At 37.1% G+C, this 19,051-nt stretch overlaps 1 protein-coding gene across 1 annotated transcript in view; it reads right to left on the reverse strand.

The window, feature by feature from the left end:
* WDR70 (WD repeat domain 70) overlaps positions 1-19,051 on the reverse strand; it is a 328,253-nt gene that overhangs the window by 242,998 nt on the left and 66,204 nt on the right. The window contains exon 8 of the mRNA XM_027863563.1: positions 6,325-6,478. Within this exon, the coding sequence (XP_027719364.1) occupies positions 6,325-6,478 (154 nt within the window). The remainder of the gene's footprint in view (positions 1-6,324; positions 6,479-19,051) is intronic.

Raw genomic sequence — 19,051 nt, forward strand, 5'->3', positions numbered from 1 at the left:
ACTGAATTTAACAGAGCAGTCGGCAGGGCTGGAGACCAGTATAAACATTTTGAATAGCAATATGGCAATATAAAATGAGTCACAAAAGCAATCATACCTTTTGACATAGGGTACTAGTATTAGTATTTTATCCAAAATAGAATCATAGAAAGGGGGAAAAGGATCTATCTGTATAAAAATATTTCTAGCTACCTTATTTGTAATGGGGAAAAAAAAGATGGAAACAAACATACATCCAATAAGTAGAGAATGGCTAAATACATTATGGTACGTTAACATCATGCTATGAAATACCACAGTGCCCCAAAAAATAATAAGGAATACAATGAAATATAGGAAAACCTATATGACATAAGGCAAAGTGAAATCAGTAGAACCAGAAGCATGTACAAGCTGATCATAATTCTTAAAATTTAAAAGGAAACAAAGCAAAGAGTAGTAGAACTTAAAGTAGACACTAAAAGAGTAATAATAATAATAACTAGTATTCATAAATCACTTTAAGGTTTACAATTCATTTTACAAATATGATCTCATTTTATCCTCACTGCAATCCCAGGAAGCAGATGCTCTTCTTATCTCCATTCTTCAGATGAGAAAACTGGGGTAGACAGAGGTTAAATGACTTGCCCAGGGTCACAAAGCTAGTATCTGAGCTATATTTGAACTCAGGTCTTTCTGACTCCAGATTCAAGGCTGAAAAAGTATTTTGGGGGGAAGGGTTCATTTTGGTATAAATTTGTGTACATCTACTTTACTTAAAAAAAAAAACTTTTTTTGAAATTTTCTTGTAAATTTTAAGGTAGCTTGCTTTCCTTGAGATTCAGTGATTCAGTTAGATTTCCAGCCTACACAGATGTGATCTTGACCTTCCTAAATGGTTGGTCTTAAAAACATCTATTCATTAAAATCACTGAACTAATTAATATTAACCACTATTATTTACATTTTTCAAAAATTACAAATTTGATAATAGCATAGAAAAAGTATGAAATAAATATGCATAATAAAGAATAAAATACTACATTTAAATATTAGCTTTTTTTCTTTTTTTACAGTAGGGGTATAGGGAAAAAAATAGATTTCTGTTAATTATTTCTTAATTAGGGAGGTGGGACTGCTACAGATGTGGAGTGTTGTATGCACTTTGATACTTCACTATATGTACTAGTTTTCTTAACTCTTATTTTACTACAAAAGATTTCTCATGAAGTGGAAGATCTATAAATGTAATGTAATAACAAAATATACTGATAAAACTCAAACAAGGACCATTGTTTGAGACCACATATCTAGTGCGTCTCTGCCACCTAGTGGCAATATCCCAAAACTTCAAGTGTACAACTGAAGGCAAGGGCAACAAAATAGTGTGCATGCTTTAAAGCTTTCTTTAAAGACTTACATTTCTAAACTTGAAGATCTGAAGCACTAGCCTTGTCACAAACCCCAAGAGAGTGTTACAAATAGTAAAATGGACTTTCCTATCAAAGTTCCAAGATTATCTGGAGATGCAATGAAAAAGGGGAGCCCAGGGGCTAAAAATGTGGGCTTGGCCACTTATTCCTCTGGTGACCTTGAACTCAGTCTCTCTCTAGGCCTGTTTCCTCATCTATAAAACAAAGACTGGACCAGAGGATCTCTCTCTATGACCCTGTGATTCTAGTAAAGGGGAACCAAAAAGGACGATCTCTCATTTAGAACAACTCTGCACCTTTGGCATAAGACCAACTGTATTGTATGTGTGTATGTGTGTATGTATGTATGTAGTATGTATGTATGTGCACACATGTATGTATATACACATATATACATTCTACATATAGTTATACATATATACAAACCCACATATACTTATACATATCCCTATCTAGATGTGTATATATGTATACACACAGACACCCCTATACAAAGGTACACAATATACATACATATACATAAATAATATATGTACATATATGCATACATTTATATACATACATACATAACATATATACATATTACATTTTGACTCAAATAGGTAAACTGTAAAACTAGAAATAAAAACTATTTGATCTATATAAAATTATAAGCTAATTAGGAAAACTGTTCATACTCAAAGCATGTACTATTTAGATTTTAATAGGGCACATATATTTTTAATGTCCTGTTTTCTAGATTTTATAGTAAACTCAGAAGTTGTTAATCATTCTTGGACTCGGAACAGAGATTAAAATTAAATATTTGCCTCATTCAGGCACCTACTTCTGAAAAAAATCATTCTTCATTTATCAAATCTAACCACTTAAGCCAAGAACTGCAACCCTAATATCAGTAACATTTCTCAGCCATAAAACTGACCTATTAACTATAATTCCCTCTGGGCAAAACAACAGCAAAACGGGAACCACTGTTTCTGTTAAAGGTTCCTATCAGTGCAGAAATAACATTCTACAGAAAATTACAATATAATCACAATTACTTTGTAATCTGATAATTACCCTAACATTTCCTTCAAGATTTCTTTGTCCTCCATCACAATTCATCTCTTTTAAACTCACCAGGACTGTGATCCAAAAGCCACTGGATTAGACATTAGCAGCTCTGGTTCTACATCAACCAAACTGTGCGAGCTTCGTGAAATTACCCCCTATAAACTTCAATTCTCTCATCTGTAAAATCCTCTATGGGATGACTATAGGAAGTTCATGATATTTGATGTTCAGCATAACTTTTTTTAAAAATTGGAATGGTGTGGAAATTCCCTCTTCTAATTATCATCAGCATTTCATTTATAAGTATGGTTTGAAAGAGTTATTTAGGAATTTAAAGGACTCCTGGTCATACAGCCAGCAATGTCAAAGGCAGAACTTGAGTCCAAGTTTTCTTAACTCTAAGCCTCATCCCTCTATCTACCATGCCACACAGACATCTACATACCACTCATGTGAAAGAGAATATAACAATTAAGATAAGTTCAATGTTCATTCCAAGACAGTAAACGTGGATTTCTCTACTCAATGTAAATAAAGCTCATGACATTTCCTCCAGGGAAACACTATAGTACAAGAATGGTTGTGGTAAATTCCTGCCATCCTCCCTGGAATGTCATATATTCAAAATTTATCCAAGATACCAAATAACCTCACAACTATGCTCAGTAAAAAACTATCAAACACCAGAATAGTGAACTGTCAGGCTAGCAAAATTTTGCATTAGTTATTTAAAAACAATAATAAATCTTACAATCTTGCAAATGAAACTTTTAAAATTGTGCAAAATACCCTCAACAAGCTGACAAATAACCTTCTAACTCACAACAGAGTCAAAATACAAGGAGCTAGGTATATTCTTTTAAAACTTTCCCAGCCTTGCTTCCTCCAACAACTCTATGCAAAAGAAAAAATAAAACATCAGTTTCTGTACAGTTCAAAGTTAGAAGAAACAAGCAATCTACTTCTTTTAATAAAATGGATTTTCCCAAAGGCCATATTAAATAAACTATATGTAATAGTACATTTGAAAATTTCTTATATTTGACTCCTGTGTCCATATGACTTACATACGATTCATACAAAACCTAGTATTAGTTCATTTTTCAGCTAAATTACAATACTGCTATTTTTCAAGTAGTCATTTTTAAGCTGTCTTCCTTCTGCTCCTTTTTTACCCTCTGAGTTCTCATTGATTCATGAGAGTTGCTTAATAAATGCCTGCTAATTTACTGACCCTAAGAAATTTGTGGCAAAATATGAGCATATTCAAGGGCAAGATAAGTCAGAGATACTGAGTATCTCTTTCCCCCAAACCTCATCTGGAGAACAGCTTTGAGGCAGATTTTTGTGGGCTAAAAAATGAAAACATTAATGTGGGACTAAAAATTCTATATCCATTATCCATTTAGAGTCCTCTATTCAACTCTTATCTTTTGACTCATATTTTGCAATATGCCATTTGGAAAACACATTCATAACATAATAATCAATAGGACACAGCAGCCAGCTTCCAGTGATTCTATCTCTCTAGCCTCCATCTGTACTATCAAACCCTTAAAAAACATGGGAGTGAGGGAAGAGAAAGAGCAAGCAAGAAAGAGACAGAGACAGAAATGGTAATATGTATACATGTGTGTATTTACGTGTATATGTATATGTGTATGTACACATACATGTATGTGTGTGCGTGTGTGTATTTCCCATCTAGAATGGTTAGGCAGCAGAAAGTCCTCCAGCCATCCCTGTGTCCTTTATTCCTCCTTCCTTTATCTCCCTCTCCCAGTACCCCCCAGTCTGGGGTACCCAGAACTCATCCAGAATACATCACACAACTTGGATGAGATTTTTGTTGTTCAGTTCTTTTCAGTTCTGTCTGACTCTTCATGACCTCATTTGGGGTTTACTTGGCAGAAATACTGGAATGGTTTGCCATTTCCTTCTCCAGGTAATTTTACAGATAAGGAAACTGAGGCAAATAGGGTTAAGCGACTTGCCCAGGTTCGTGCAGCCAACATGTGACTGAGGATGGATATGAACTCAAGAAGATGACTCTTACTGACTCCAGGCCCAGCACTCCATCTACTGGGCCATGACAGTCCCTAATTCTACTCCTTTTAGAGAAATGGAGGACCACTCTTTCATACGCCCTACTTCTATAACCTCCAGACCTCCACCTCTGTCATCTGACCTATTAATGTAACCTAAAGACCCCCAGCATTCGCCAACATCCCTGCCACAACTCTTTTGACTTCAGCTGAACTTTTCTTTTATGTGTTGGTCTCCCTCAATTAGAAAATGAGCTCCTTGAGAACAGGGACTATCTTGATTTTTCTATTAGTATAGTGCTTGGCATAGAGTAAATGCTTGATAAATGTTTTTTCATTCATTTATTAAATAAAACTATTTCTGTCTTTAAACAGGAGTTTTGGTCCTGCAATTACAACACACAAATATGATCAGAATTCACAGATTACTTAAGTCACTCAAGTGGGATATAATTTACTGTCTAAGAAAACACAGTACATACATAAAACATAAATACATAAAAACTGTTGAAGTGAATTCAATTAAATGATAAAGTCTTTGACCTTAACAACCTATGAAATAGCATCCTCATAATAACAAGAGTTGTTAGGTTAAGAATTTCAGCCTTTTAGTCAAAGGAAATTGAGATAAAAATAAACCTTACAAATAAAAGCTAATATATATAGTGCTTTAAGTTTTGCAAAATACTTTACATATGTAATCTCATTTGATCCTCACCATAACTCTGTGGTGTTAATCCTCATTTTACAGATGAGTAAACTGAGGCTAAGAGGTTTTGTGACTGATCGGTGTCACAGTCAAAGAGTCAGAGGCAGCATTTGTACTTAGGTCTTCCTGACTCTAAGTCAAGCACTACATATCCACCAACTCACATGGCTGCCTGGATATAGAACTAAGAGTGAAACCAAGTTAGGAAAAGATGAAGGTGGATAGAAGTCAAATTAAGGGAGAATTGCTAAGTATCCCATTTCAAAGAAAGGCTTCCTAACCCAGTCTATGGCCTATACAAATCACTCCTTATTTGGTTACAACAAATTCTATACCAGTGAATGAAATCCTATGAGAGATCAGAGCCAGCAGGAACTTATCTGTCATTGAGACCGCCAGAAGGGAGGTGACTTGCCGTGGGTCACCCTGCTGGTTAGTCAGGGGCTGAGGCCAGATCTGAGCCCAGACTTCCTTGACTCAACCTTCCAAGCTCCATTGTCTGGACCCTATTTACAAAACTCATTGTGGATGAAGATCTTTTTTGTTTTTGTTATACCAAGAAGTATTTACTACTCCCATATCTGGGAATATGCCACATTCAGCATCTTTTATCCCCTATTATCAAAAATCCCAGTTAACTGAGAAAATATACCTAAACTCCTAAGACAGTTTACCAACCTCTCCACCAGTTAAGTGAGGAAAAAAAGTAGACTTTTCTCCTTATCTTAATTAGTTCCCAATCTAATTTCACTTGCTTGTTCACTACAGGAAAAATGGGCATCCACTCTGTGTACAATGATTAAGTTCTGGGAATTTCCATCACTGCATTTTAACAAAATTTTCCTACAACAAAATACTTTGGTGTCCTATAGAAACCCCTATGAACAGGATTTTACCCTTCAGGAAACTTAAAGGAACAAGAAAAATATTTTATTAATTATTCCACCACTTCCAATTCCAAATAAGAAAATTAAAGGTGCAATATAATCTTCAATATCAAGAAAACAATCCAAGTAAGTAAACACCGTTATAATTTACAATTTAAGAAATTAAAATAATGATGAGGCTATTTTGAAGTTCATTATATATTGGTGCTTACCTTGGTGTTGGCCATGTCTACAATATACTGGTCTCCTTTCACACATTCCATCACTAGGAAGCCATCTCTGTCAAGCACTTTGGCCTGAGAGTTTCCAGATACCACAAGAATCACATCTCCTGTGCTGCTGTACTGTAGTGACTTAATTTGGTGACTGTGAAGAAAAGAAAACACTCAGATGGAGCAAGGTATTTCAGGGTATCTAAGGCTTCTTCAGTGATTGGGAATGGGGGAATATTCGCCAAAAAAAAAAGCACCAGGCATGAGCTTCCTGAAGCCTTTAAGAGAGGGGAAAAAAAAAAGGATAAAGCAACACAGAGAAAGTCACTGTGAGAAAGTTTTCGTGATTAAAATGTATGGATAGAAATATCCTCAATAAAGACAAGAAAAAGGTGAACATGTGATTTTTGGTGATACTAGGGATGCCTTTAGGGGGGTATGTTTATATTTAAGCAAGTAAATTTTTTTCTTACATTAAGAAAAGCTTTATTATTTTTTTTCTTTATACGTCAACTACTTTTTTTGGACTGAATTTGCAGATTCTGTTCATGATAGTGATTTCGAATGAGGAAACTTCTTCCACAAATGAAAGGCAATGAGTGTGATGGAGTGGACAGAGCTGTGTGTAGAGTCAGAAGACCTGAGTTTGAATAGCAGCTCTGCAACTTAATACCTGTGGGACCGTTAAGAGTGAAAGATGTGTAAGGTGTCAGAAGACTAAAAGGGTGAGGGGATTAGGTTATATAAAGGGTTTTGAGGGCTCTGAACTGGAATGAGGAGAGACTTGTGGGAAGGAGATCAACCAGCAGGCATGAAGAGAAGAGGCAGTCCACCAACATAGTGGCAAAAAAAAAAAAGAGAGAGAGAAGGGGACATATTCAAGAGATGTTACAAAGCTAAAGTGGATGGGCCTTGGCAACATAATGGACATGAGAGGTAAGAGAGAGTGACAAGTCAAGGACGATATCCAAGTTGTGACCTTGGGCAACTGGGAGGATGGTGGTACCCTCAATAGTAATAGGGAAATTTGGAAGGGAGAGGATTTGGGGGAAAGGTTATGATTTCAGTTTAGGACATGTTAAGTTTAAGATGAGTAAGGGAATGGCAAACCATTCTAACATAAGGCAACAGAGCTCAGGCCTCATCATTGACAGTGCCCAAGACAAGGCGGCAACAGAACTCCTGCCTGGGGAGAAGAGGAGAAACCTGTGGTACAGAAGCTGCCACAGCACTCACTCACTAAACACACGGCCACTGTTTACCCAGCACAGGCTGCCGAGGCCAGGGCCCAGCAGTCACAGCACAACACAACAGCACTTGGACCAGGGGTGGTATCTGGTACTGGATGGCAGAGTCAGGCCCTAGCAGAAGGTGCAGTGTTCAGGAAGAGAATCAACTGGATCACATTCGAGAAATTATAGCCCTTTCAATGATTCCAACCTGTTCCCTGCTACAAAAGCCCAATTTCTTTATACTCATACTCTCCTTATAGATGTTATATAAGATAGATCATGGAATGCCCATGATGAATGAATTAAAAATCGTTTAGTAAGCACTTACTACACACAAAGCACTGTGCTAAGAGATGCTGTCCCCGGGGTTCTTGAGTACAAGGTCTTGGGCTACATCTACTGGGGTTTGAAAGGAGGTGCTAGCAGAAGTCTGGACCATTTGGTCCATAACACTTTCTGTATATCAATAGCAAATCTGTTAAACTACTTACAGTTGAACCAAAGAGAAACAGAATGATGCATAGTGGTTATAAATACACTTAACACACTACCAGTGATGACTTGCAAGGAACAACATAAAAGAAACTCTTAAGCTCATGCATGACTGAAAAAGGAAGTGGAATAGTCACGTGATAAGAATGGGATATAATAGATGGACTGTCCAAGTGCTACACTGGTATGCATGGAATTTTAAGAGATTCATAGGAAGCACTCCAGAGTGTTGAGTAGATCCTCTATGGAGGATTTGGGGAAAGACATGGACAAGCACCACACAAGATAAAAGAGTGTGGATGGATCACAAGTTATGACTGGAGGGGGTACAAACATCAATAAAGTCACAGATCTGCCAAACTACCTTATATCTTAATTTGCTTCTACTTTGCATTTGTAGTATTTTCGTTTTCACTCCATAACAAAGCACTATTTAAGTAAGCATATCAGACTATAAAATTCTTACAGAATTATTGTTCCTGAGATGGGAAAGAGATTCTAATTATAAATAACTATAGATTGAAGAAAGCTATCAAGACATCAAGTATTTATTAAACACGTACTACAGTATGCTTACCACTGTCTTGGGTACTATGTATATAAAAGGATAAGACACAGAGATTATCATCAGAAATATAAAAATCTAGTACAGTATTAAATCTAGTATAAAAAAAGGTTCTATGTATCTAATAAATCTCTTGAAAAACTGATTTTCCAATGGAGCTGTTTTCTCACCAACATCAGTACTCTATCCTAATGGTTTCACAGATTTCTTTCCAAAAACAAGCTCCTTTTATGGGTGCAACTCTTTAAGCAAAAGTTTAACTCCAACTGAAAATTTAACCTAACAGATCAGTTTTATTTTCCACAAAAGAAACATTGCAGAGGCCTAATTCTGTCCAAATAACAAATCGTGCAATCGATTTAGCTTCCTAAGCTTTGAATTCTCTCCCATAATATACAACCTATCCATTCCCGCCCATCTTCTAAGACTCTCAGACACATCATTCCATAAATTCGCCACAGAGGGTCCACTGAATATGCTGAAGGCCTTCTTCCATTTCACGTGTCACGGATATCAAAGGAATACATAAACTGTCCATCAGTTAGTTGTCACTCACTCTCACTATGTGACTGGCTCAATAATTTTTTCAGTCATGCATTCTTCTGCAATATTCTTTATACAACTCTTCCCACAAAAGATTTCATTTGTAATGTGGGACAGTCGCCTCCTGCCCTTTGCGGGCCTCCCCATTTTCACTGGGGTAGTTTCTGACATCAGTTCTTCAAAGATTATTCTATTCCTTAAAGCTATACATCATCACTAGAAAACTCTAAAATAATTTTAAAGGAATGCATTTCTAATAAAGGCTGCAAAAGTCTAACAAGCATTACTGAGTAGTGAAGAAACAAAATGTGTTGGTAACTCATTTCCTATATGTGATTGCACATACAAATACCAAACAAAGTAGAAAGGATTTTAGAAGCATGTCAAGTGGAAATGCCTAGTCTGGTCTCTAAGTTATTCAAAGATTAAATGATAAGAGTATCACTTTCAAGATATTTATCACCTATATCTAACTCTAAAGGAATGTGGCCACAGGTATATATCTCCTTACTTTAAGGGAAATGACAAAGATTCACCAAGTAGTGAATAAATACACAGAATCACTAGACCAAAATAAAGCTTTCTAATTCTAACTGAAAAGCAAGTAAAGTGATACCAAAGCAGATGGCAATTTAAAAGTAAAGATTATCAAAATCTCACTTGAGAACCAATCAAAAGCAATCATGAGAGATCAGGAATAAAAACTGATTCTTTTGAAAACTGGGTCTCCCTATTTCACCGAAATTGGAAGTATAAGGGCTGCTCATGGGCATGATGCCAATATGGACTGGCACAGAAGCTTTTTTAACCTGTTTTTTCAACATGAGCTACTTCACCCCTCCTTAAGCAGACCAATGGCTCTCTGCTCCCAGACTTAATTCAGATACCCAATCAGCTTTATCTTTACAACAGCCCAGAACTCTCAAACTCAATCAATTGACCAACCTCAAACTCCCCAGCAGCAGGGAATAAGTACCCTACTATAGTAGGTGTACACCACCAAATCTGGTCATAATTATTTAAAAACAATTGCCTCCACGAATTTTTTTTCCCCAACTCCTAGCACTTTATAATGTGTGCAATTCTGTGGGCAAAAGGTTAACCATTTAACAGAAAATTTATCCTAACAGAATAGCTTTATTGGTCTCAAGATAATATAAACATCATAGATGCCTAGTTCTACCCAAAAAAATAGATTCTGGAGTCAACTGAACTTCTGAAATTTGAATTTCAAAGTTGACCTAAAAAGAAGTGATATTTCAGACATGTCTCCAATACATCAAGTTAATATCAATATCACCTAGCCACCAGAAACACAACAAACATAAAGAAAAAAAATTTTCAAAAAGGTGTTTTATTTTGAATCAATGATAAATCAAAATGTCCAAACCATGAGATCAAAGTAACATTAGTCATAATTAAAATTTAGGTAGGAAAAAAAAAACAATAGAACCTCAATTATTTTTAAAAATTTGATACATTTAGCATTCTTATCAGTTCCTGAATCAGAGTAGGCAATCTCTCTGTGAATACTTTTGTGGCGTCCAGACCACTGACAAAGGAACTTCATGTAAAAAACTTCCAATGTGGAAATTGTCTCCACAGATGCAGATCAGCAACTAGTCTATAACTTTAAGTCTTACAAAGTTGTCTGGGGCACTTAAAAGTTAAGTGCCTTGTTCATGGTCATACACCTAGAGTGTGTCCAAAAAAGGGCATGAACTCAATTTTTCCTCATTCTATACATTATGCCAAACTCTGTGTGTGCATCTATATATACACATGTACATACGTGCACATTCACATAACGGATGCATATAACCACAAACAAAATTATATATGTACATATATATTTATTTACCACATTGCTTTTCTCTAAACACATTAGCCAGACACCTGTTACTCAAGGATTACACATTGTCCATTACTTGTGAAATTCTGAAATTCAAGATGACTGTTCTCAAATTATCAGCACTTCAAAAAGCTACTTCCACAGTGGTGAGACTCACTGCATCAATTCCAAAGGCAGTGACAACTCAAAGGAAGCTCTTAGTGCCCTCAGCAATTAGTCATAATGGAAAAAAAAAGTGGTTTCATCAAGGTAGAAAAGATCAAAGCAACTCAGAGAGCCCGAGCTCCAAAATATTTGTTTCACTTCAGAGACAAGCTCAGAAAGGCAGAGGCAGAGCTAACTTCAGAGTGCAGAATGAGTGCTAGGAGACCCCAAATAGAACAGAGACTTCCCCAGGAGACGTAGGAAGGATGCCATTTGGTAAAGTTTTGATCTGCTTCCCAAACTGAAATCAATAGCACTTGAAAAAGTTGAATAAAATACATTGGAAATCCCAAAAACATTAGGATCATGAGGTGGGGGGAAAAAAAACAATAACGAATATACAGATAGAATTATTAACAAAGGTATTGTATGAAATGATGAACTACTGCAAAAATGGAATGAACAAATGAGATTACAGAGTACATTCTTCCTAACAGTACCTACATGATTAATAATAATGACTGTAAAGCAGATAAACAGATACATTTTATTCAAGTTATCTTAATTTTTTTTTTCAAGTCAGGAAAACTTGAATTCAAATCCAGCCTCAGAAACTTACTAGCTATGTGACTCTGGGCAAGTCCCTTAACCTTGGTCTGCCTCAGTTTCCTCATCTGTAAAATGAGGATATAGTAGTGCCTACCTCCCATGGTTGCTGTGTGGATCAAATGAGATAATACTTGTAAAGCATTCTGAAAACCTTAAAGCACTATATAAATACAGTTACTATTATTATTATCATTATTATTATTATACTAGAACACATTTTATATTATACCTCTATTTTGTTACTTCCCATTTTCTCTTCAAGGTCTTCAGGCCCACAAGAAAAAAAATGTGTGCCTAAGGGTTCCTTCACCACCTCCTCCTTAATTGCACAGACCACAAAGTGAAAAGGATGAAATCAGAAGTCATTAGACTCAGAGTTAAAGAGAATTAAATACCCTGTTCAAATGCTATCACATCAGCTTCTCAAATTCCTGATTAAACAACTAATACTATGATCAAAGAGAAGAAACAGAACGCCAATGGCCAATGTGACAGTAACCAAGAGTCATATGGAAGTAAATGAATGTACTCTCAGGCAGTAACACTAATATCAATCCAAAGGATTAGTGACATTGCACAATTCTTTCTATGAAGTTATTCCTGGGGAGGAGGAAGGTGGAGAGTGAGAAGTCATTTTTAAAGCATGTGTTGCCCAGCTAGCAGAACAAGCCGGGACACGCATTGCAGATAAATAAATACAGCTATTCAGGGCTGTCACTTGAGGCTCAAGAGTCACAGAATCTCATTCCAGTCACTATGACCTCGGCATAGGAATTACTCAATATTGGGAGCAAATCACTACTACCAATTGTAACTTTGTTCCTAAAACATTGTAAAGGAAAATATACACGCATATGAGGCTTTGTTTCCATTATTACTGATAAAAACTCCCAGACTTTCTACTCTCAGTCAGAAACTGAAAAACTTTTCTCAAAACATGCTTTAAGTCTACATGCTACATTCTTCGCCAGGTAGGGAAACAATAATTTGAGGAAGTCAATCAAGAAGCATTTATTAAGCCTTTGCTATGTGCCAGGAACAATGGAAATACAAAGAAAATCCCATCCTTCCCCAAAAATACCAGTCTTTACTCTATGGATTACAACAGTAAAACATCCCAAATTATAAATTTCCTGTAATTCCTTCTATAATTCAATTTACATTCCAAATACACAATATAAATGTATTAATTAGTGGTAATTATTAGTAGTAAAGAAAGATTATGTTGAGTTTGATTCAAAAAGCAAAAGTTCAGGTAATTAGATAGATTAGATAATTGTAAAATGTAGATAATTAGAAAATGAACCTCATGACAAATCTATGCCATATAGAAACTAATAAATGTGACAATGTACATCCCTGATTGGCACAGAAAATGCATACAGTTGCCTATTTGATATACAAAATAAGATGTAGCCACAGGACACTATTCCTTGAGAAAGCAATTCTAACCCAAGATGAAATATCTTCTTATTAACACTATAAATTCAGGTTAAACTTAAACTGGGCCCTCACTGCAACAAGGCAATCCTTTTATGCCTCCCTATGTGATTCACCTGGGACAGCTAGGTGGCACCATAATGCATAGAATGCCGGGCCAAGAGTCAGAAAGACTACTCTCCCTGAGTTCAAATCTGACCTCAGACACTTAATAACTATGTGACTCTGGGCAAGTCACTTAACCCTGTTTGCCTTGGTTTACTCATCTGTAAAATGAGTTAAAGAAGGAAATGGGAAACCACTCCAGTATCTTTGCCAAGAAAACCCCAAATGAGGTCACAAAAAGTCAGACACAACTAAAATAACTGAACAATCACAAAATGATTTCCCTATTTCACTCCCCACAAAATCTATCCCGAACCTTTTCTTCATTTTTCATGTATCCTACACCTTCCCCTCTCAGCTAAAGAATTCATGTCTTATTTTCCTGGGAAAATTGAAGCTATCACCCTGAACTCCTTCTCCCTTTCTCCTCATCTCAAACCCCTCAATATCATTTCGCACTTTCTCCTCCATTCTCCCAGTTTCTAATAATGATACAGTTCTTTTTTTTTTAATTTACTTTGGTTTATCAACAATCACTTCCATAAGCTTTTGAGTTTTAAATTTTTCTCCCCCTTCCTTCTCATCTCCCTTCCCAAGATGGCATGCAATCTGATATAGGTTATACATATACATTCCTATTAAACATATTTTCACATTAGTGATGTTGTAAGTAAGAATGAGAACCAACAGGAGGAACCACCAGAAAGAGGAAGCAAAACACAACAGAGGAAAAAAATAGTAAATAGTATGCCTCAATCTGCATTCAAACTCCATCGTTCTTTCTCTGGATATGGATAGCATTTTCCATCACAAGGTCTTTGGAGATGTCTGAGATCCTTGTGTTGCTGAGAAGTGCTAAGTCTATCAGTATTAGTCATCGCACAACATGGTTATTACTGTGTACAACATTCTCCTGGTTCCACTCACTTCACTCAACATCAGACCATACAAGTCTTTCCAGGTTTTTCTGAAGTCTGCCTGCTCATCATTTCTTATCACACAACAGTATTCCATTACATTCATATACCACAACTTGTTCAGCCATTCCCCAATTGATGGGCATCCTCTCAATTTCCAATTCTTTGCCACCACAAAAAGAGCAGCTATAAATATTTTCATACATGTGGTCCTTTTCCCATTTGTATGATCTCTTTGGGATACAGCCCGAGAAGTGCTATTGTTGGGTCAAAGGGTATGCACGTTTTTATAGCCTTTTGGGCATAGTTCCAAATTGCTCTCCAAAATGGTTGGATCATTTCACAACTCCACCAACAATGCATTAGTGTTTCAATTTTCCCACATCTTCTCCAACATTTAAATGATACAGTTCTTTTCCTTGCCGAGGTCAGCCCATCTGAACTGGTCTGGAGCCCATTCTCTCCTATCTTCTCCAAAAGACTGACCTCCTCTCACCTCCTACCTCCTCATCTAACTTCTCCCTCCTATCTACTGGTTCCTTCCCTACTGCCATCAAACATGCCCAAGTTTCCTTTTCAAAAAAAAAACCTTCATTACACCCCTCAAATTATCATCTTATAGTTCTCCTTTTCTCAGCCAAACTCATGGAAAGACCTCAGCACTAAACTCAAACTGCTCTTTCCAAAGCTACCAAAATCTCCTAGTAGCCAAATTTAAAGATCTTTTCTTGCCTCATCCTACTTGACCTCTCTGCTGCATGGCACTGATGACCAACATGTTCTCCTTGAGAATACTCTCTCCTTGGGGCAGCTAAGTGGTGCAGTGCATAGAGCTCCAGCCTTAGAGTCAGGAGGACCTGAGTTCAAATCTGGCCTCAGACACTTGACACTTAACTAGCTGTGTAACCCTGAGCAAGTCACTTACCCCCAATTGCCTCACCAAAAAACAAAAACAAAAAAAAAGAGAGAGAGAGAGAGAGAGAATACTCTCTCCTGCTATTCCTCCTATTTGCTCCTTCTCCATCTTCTTTGCTAATTCATCATTCATATCATACTCCCTATATGTGAGTACAAGGCTAGGCCCTGTGCCCTCGTCTCTCTTTACACTCTCTCAGTTGATGGCCTAACCAGCTCCCTCTAGTTATAATCAAGCAAGTGGTTCATTAGAATTTCTAGGACAATGATACACAGATCTATATGTTCAGCCTCAATTTCTCCCTGAGCTTCAGGCCCAGATGACCAACTGTCTAATGAACATTTCAAACTGAAGTCCCAAAGATACCTCAAACTCAATGTGTCTAAAACAGAACTCACTGTCATTTCCTCCCAAACCCAAACCTTTCCAAGCTATACTATTGATGGCACTACTATTCTTCCAATCACTCACATTCATAATACTGGGTATCATTCTTGATTCTTATTCATACCCAATGAATTGCCAGATCTTCTCATTTCTACCACCACCCTTCTACTACATTTGACTCCTCTCTATTTGCACAACCACCATGTTAGTTCAGGAGCTTCACTTCTCAAACAGATTCTTGCAAGTCTCCTGAACGGTTTCACTGTCTCAAGACTCTCCCCACTCCATTCCATTATCCAAACAGCTGCCAAAGTGACTGTCTTTAAGCAGAAATCGATGTCACTCTTGTACTGAATAAACGACTATTGCTTCTAGGATAAAATACAGATTTCTTCATAACCTAGCCTAAAACTATCTTTTCAGTATTGTTTTATATTCATTCCCCTCCAATACACTCTGAACTCCAGGAAAACTGGCCTTCTCTCTCTTTCCTCTCATACACACGATTGCATCTACCATCTCCTTGCCTATGCAAGGGCCTTTTCCCACATTTGGAATGTATATCTTCATCACCTCCATTTCACAGAATCCCCCTCTTCTTTCAAAATAGCTCAGCAATACCATCTAACCACTAGTGCACTCCCTCCTTATCTGGTATTTCACTACCTCCTGCTAAATTTATTCACTTTATGGTTAGTGTTTATATGTTGTACGTTGGTGTGCCCCTTTTAGAATGTAAGCTACTTAGGAGTTAATATGGCAGAGTCAGAAGAAGTATTTTAGTCTAACTTGCCCAGCACATCTCCTCAACAAAGATCCAAAAAATGCACAAGACTGAATTCTGATGGGGAAAGCCAAGAAAAAGCCACAATGATTCATCTTTCCAGCCTAGGGTGATTTAGGGAACAGAGAGATCTGTGGACATTAGGGACAGGGTCTAGACAGAGCACTTATCGTCACAAGAAGCATGTCAGACCAGGGAATAAATGAGAACAAACACAGGACACCAAGAAGGGAAGCTCAGGAGTAGAGATTCCATGGAATCCCTGAACAAGCACTGAGTGCAGAAATATGTGCCATCTTACTCAGTTACCCATCACTTAGTTTCAGGTCAGAAATCCAGGGCAGAGAAAGCAGTTGCGGGCATGGGTTCTAGCTGTAAACTGAACAAGGAAGAAATTCCTGAAGCAAAGAGTAGTTATATAAGTCTGGTCCCAGAAGCTGAGCAGGAACTCAGTTCCAGCTTCTAGACCAGTGTGGAAGGTGCAGTGGAATCACCAAAGCAGGAGTTCCAGATCTGAGGGGAACTAGCAGTTCAGTCATCCTGAATTGGCATCAAGCACCTAGGGACTCCTTTCCCACTTTGCCCTTAATGAACCCACCTCCCAGCTGGCTAATAGCCACTGAGTCCAGGGGCAGTCTACTAAAACTTCAAATCAAGGATAAGCCAACAGACCCAAGCCTGGATCAAGAACTTGCAGACCAGGGGCAGCTAGATGGCACAGTAGATAGAGCTCCGGTCTTGGAGTCAGGAGGACCTGAGTTCAAATCTGGCCTCAGGCACTTGACACTTACTAGCTGTGTGACCTTGGGCACTTAACGCCGAATGCCTCACCAAAAAAGAAAAAAAGGAAAAAAAAGAACTTGCAGACCTCTGATCAGGAGCGTGGTAAACAGACCTCACCCCAGATCACACCATTTTGGGAGCACTGAAAGCCCGAGTTGTGAAAGCAGCAGACGAACATGAGAGGACAGAAACTCAGGCCAAACATCCTCCCACCCTCCACCTTCCTTCACTCCCCAAGAAGTGCCCTGAGCCCAGTACTGACAAAGTCCAAAGTCCAAAAATAGGGTGCAACAATGAACAAATACACAAAAAGAACTATTATGGCAATAAGGAAGCTTAACACATAAACTCAGGAGAAGAAAATGAGTCAAGACCATCTACAAGCAAAGCTTCAAAGAAAAAAGCAGTTTGGACACAAGTCCAGCAAGAATTCCTAAAAGAGGTAAGGAAAACATTTGGGGTGGAAGAAAGGAGCTAAAAAATGAATTTAAAAAACAAATGAGAGTGATAAAGGAAATAGAGGAAAAGAAGCAAGAGCTAAAAAAGAAAGCTATGAAAAGAGAATTCACAGGTTGAAAAAAGAGGTACAAACCATCGCTGATGAAAATAAATCCTTGAAAATTAGGATTGGCCAAATAGAAACTAAGGATTCTATGAAAGATTAAGAAATGAAAAAACAAAGCAAAAAGACTGAAAAAAAAAGAAGAAAATGTGAAATATCTCCTAGGAAAAACAAGTGACATAGAAAACAAACTGAGGGGAGGTAATTTAAGAATCAATGAACTCCTAAAAGCTATAAACATTTAAAAAAAAAAAAGGGCCAAGACATCATATTTCAAAAAAAATTATAAAAGAAAATTGCCTAAGTAGCTTAGAAGAACAGGGCAAAATAGAAATTTTAAATATCCACCTATCACCTCCTGAAAGAAATCCCAAAATGAAAACTCCAAGGAATATTATAACCAAAAATCCAGAGCTCCCAGATAAAAGAAAAAAATTCTACAAACAGTCAGAAAGAAAAAAACTGAAGTACCAAGAAATCACAGTCAGGATCATATAAGATTTAGCAGTTACCACAATAAAGGAACAGATACCTTAGAATATTGATATTCCTGAAGCCAAAAGATCTAGACTTAAAACCAAGAAAAACTTACCTAGCAAAACTGAGTATAATCCTATAGGGGGAACTAGACCTTTAATGAAATAAAAAATTCCAAGTATTCCTAAGGAAAAGATCAGAGTTAAGTAGAAAATTTGACACACAAATATAAGATAAAGAAAAGGATAAAATGGTAAAAATGAAAGAAAAATCACAAGGGACTAAACAAGTTTAAACTGTTTACATTCTTATCTGGAGAGATGATACATGAAGTCCTTCAGGACTCTAAGATCATCAGGGGTCAGAGAAGGAAATTAGTTAAACAGAGGACCTGGGAGCGACTATTTTGTTTTGATGATCTGAAAAGACAAATAGGAAGGGTAGGAACCCACTGGGAGATGGGGGAAGGGAAAGGAAAACTGGAAGAAATTATTTCATATAAATAGGGCAAAGAAGACTTTATACAACAAGAAAGGGATTCAGGGTGGAGTGGAAGTAAGTGACACTAAAACTATACTTTTACCTGAACTGGTTAAAGGAGAGAAGAATACACATGGACATTCAGGTTGGGTACAGAAATACACCTTACCAAACAGGAAAATAAGAAGGAAAGGGGTTAAAGGAAAAAGAGTGAAGAAGGAAGGTAGATTAATGGTGGCATCAGTCAGAAGCAAAACAGTCTCTTAAAGAAGGATCGAGGAAAAAGAGAAGGAAAAAACTATAGAACAGGATGGAGAGAAATAAAGAATTAGCTATCATAACTGTGAATGTGAATGGGATGACCTTACCTATAAAATAGAAGAGGATGGGGCAGCTAGGTGGCACAGTGGATAGAGCACCAGCCCTAGATTCAGGAGGA

This window comes from Vombatus ursinus, unplaced genomic scaffold, assembly GCF_900497805.2.
Source record: "Vombatus ursinus unplaced genomic scaffold, bare-nosed wombat genome assembly UNPS02014772.1, whole genome shotgun sequence".
In the NCBI taxonomy this organism is placed as follows: domain Eukaryota; kingdom Metazoa; phylum Chordata; class Mammalia; order Diprotodontia; family Vombatidae; genus Vombatus; species Vombatus ursinus.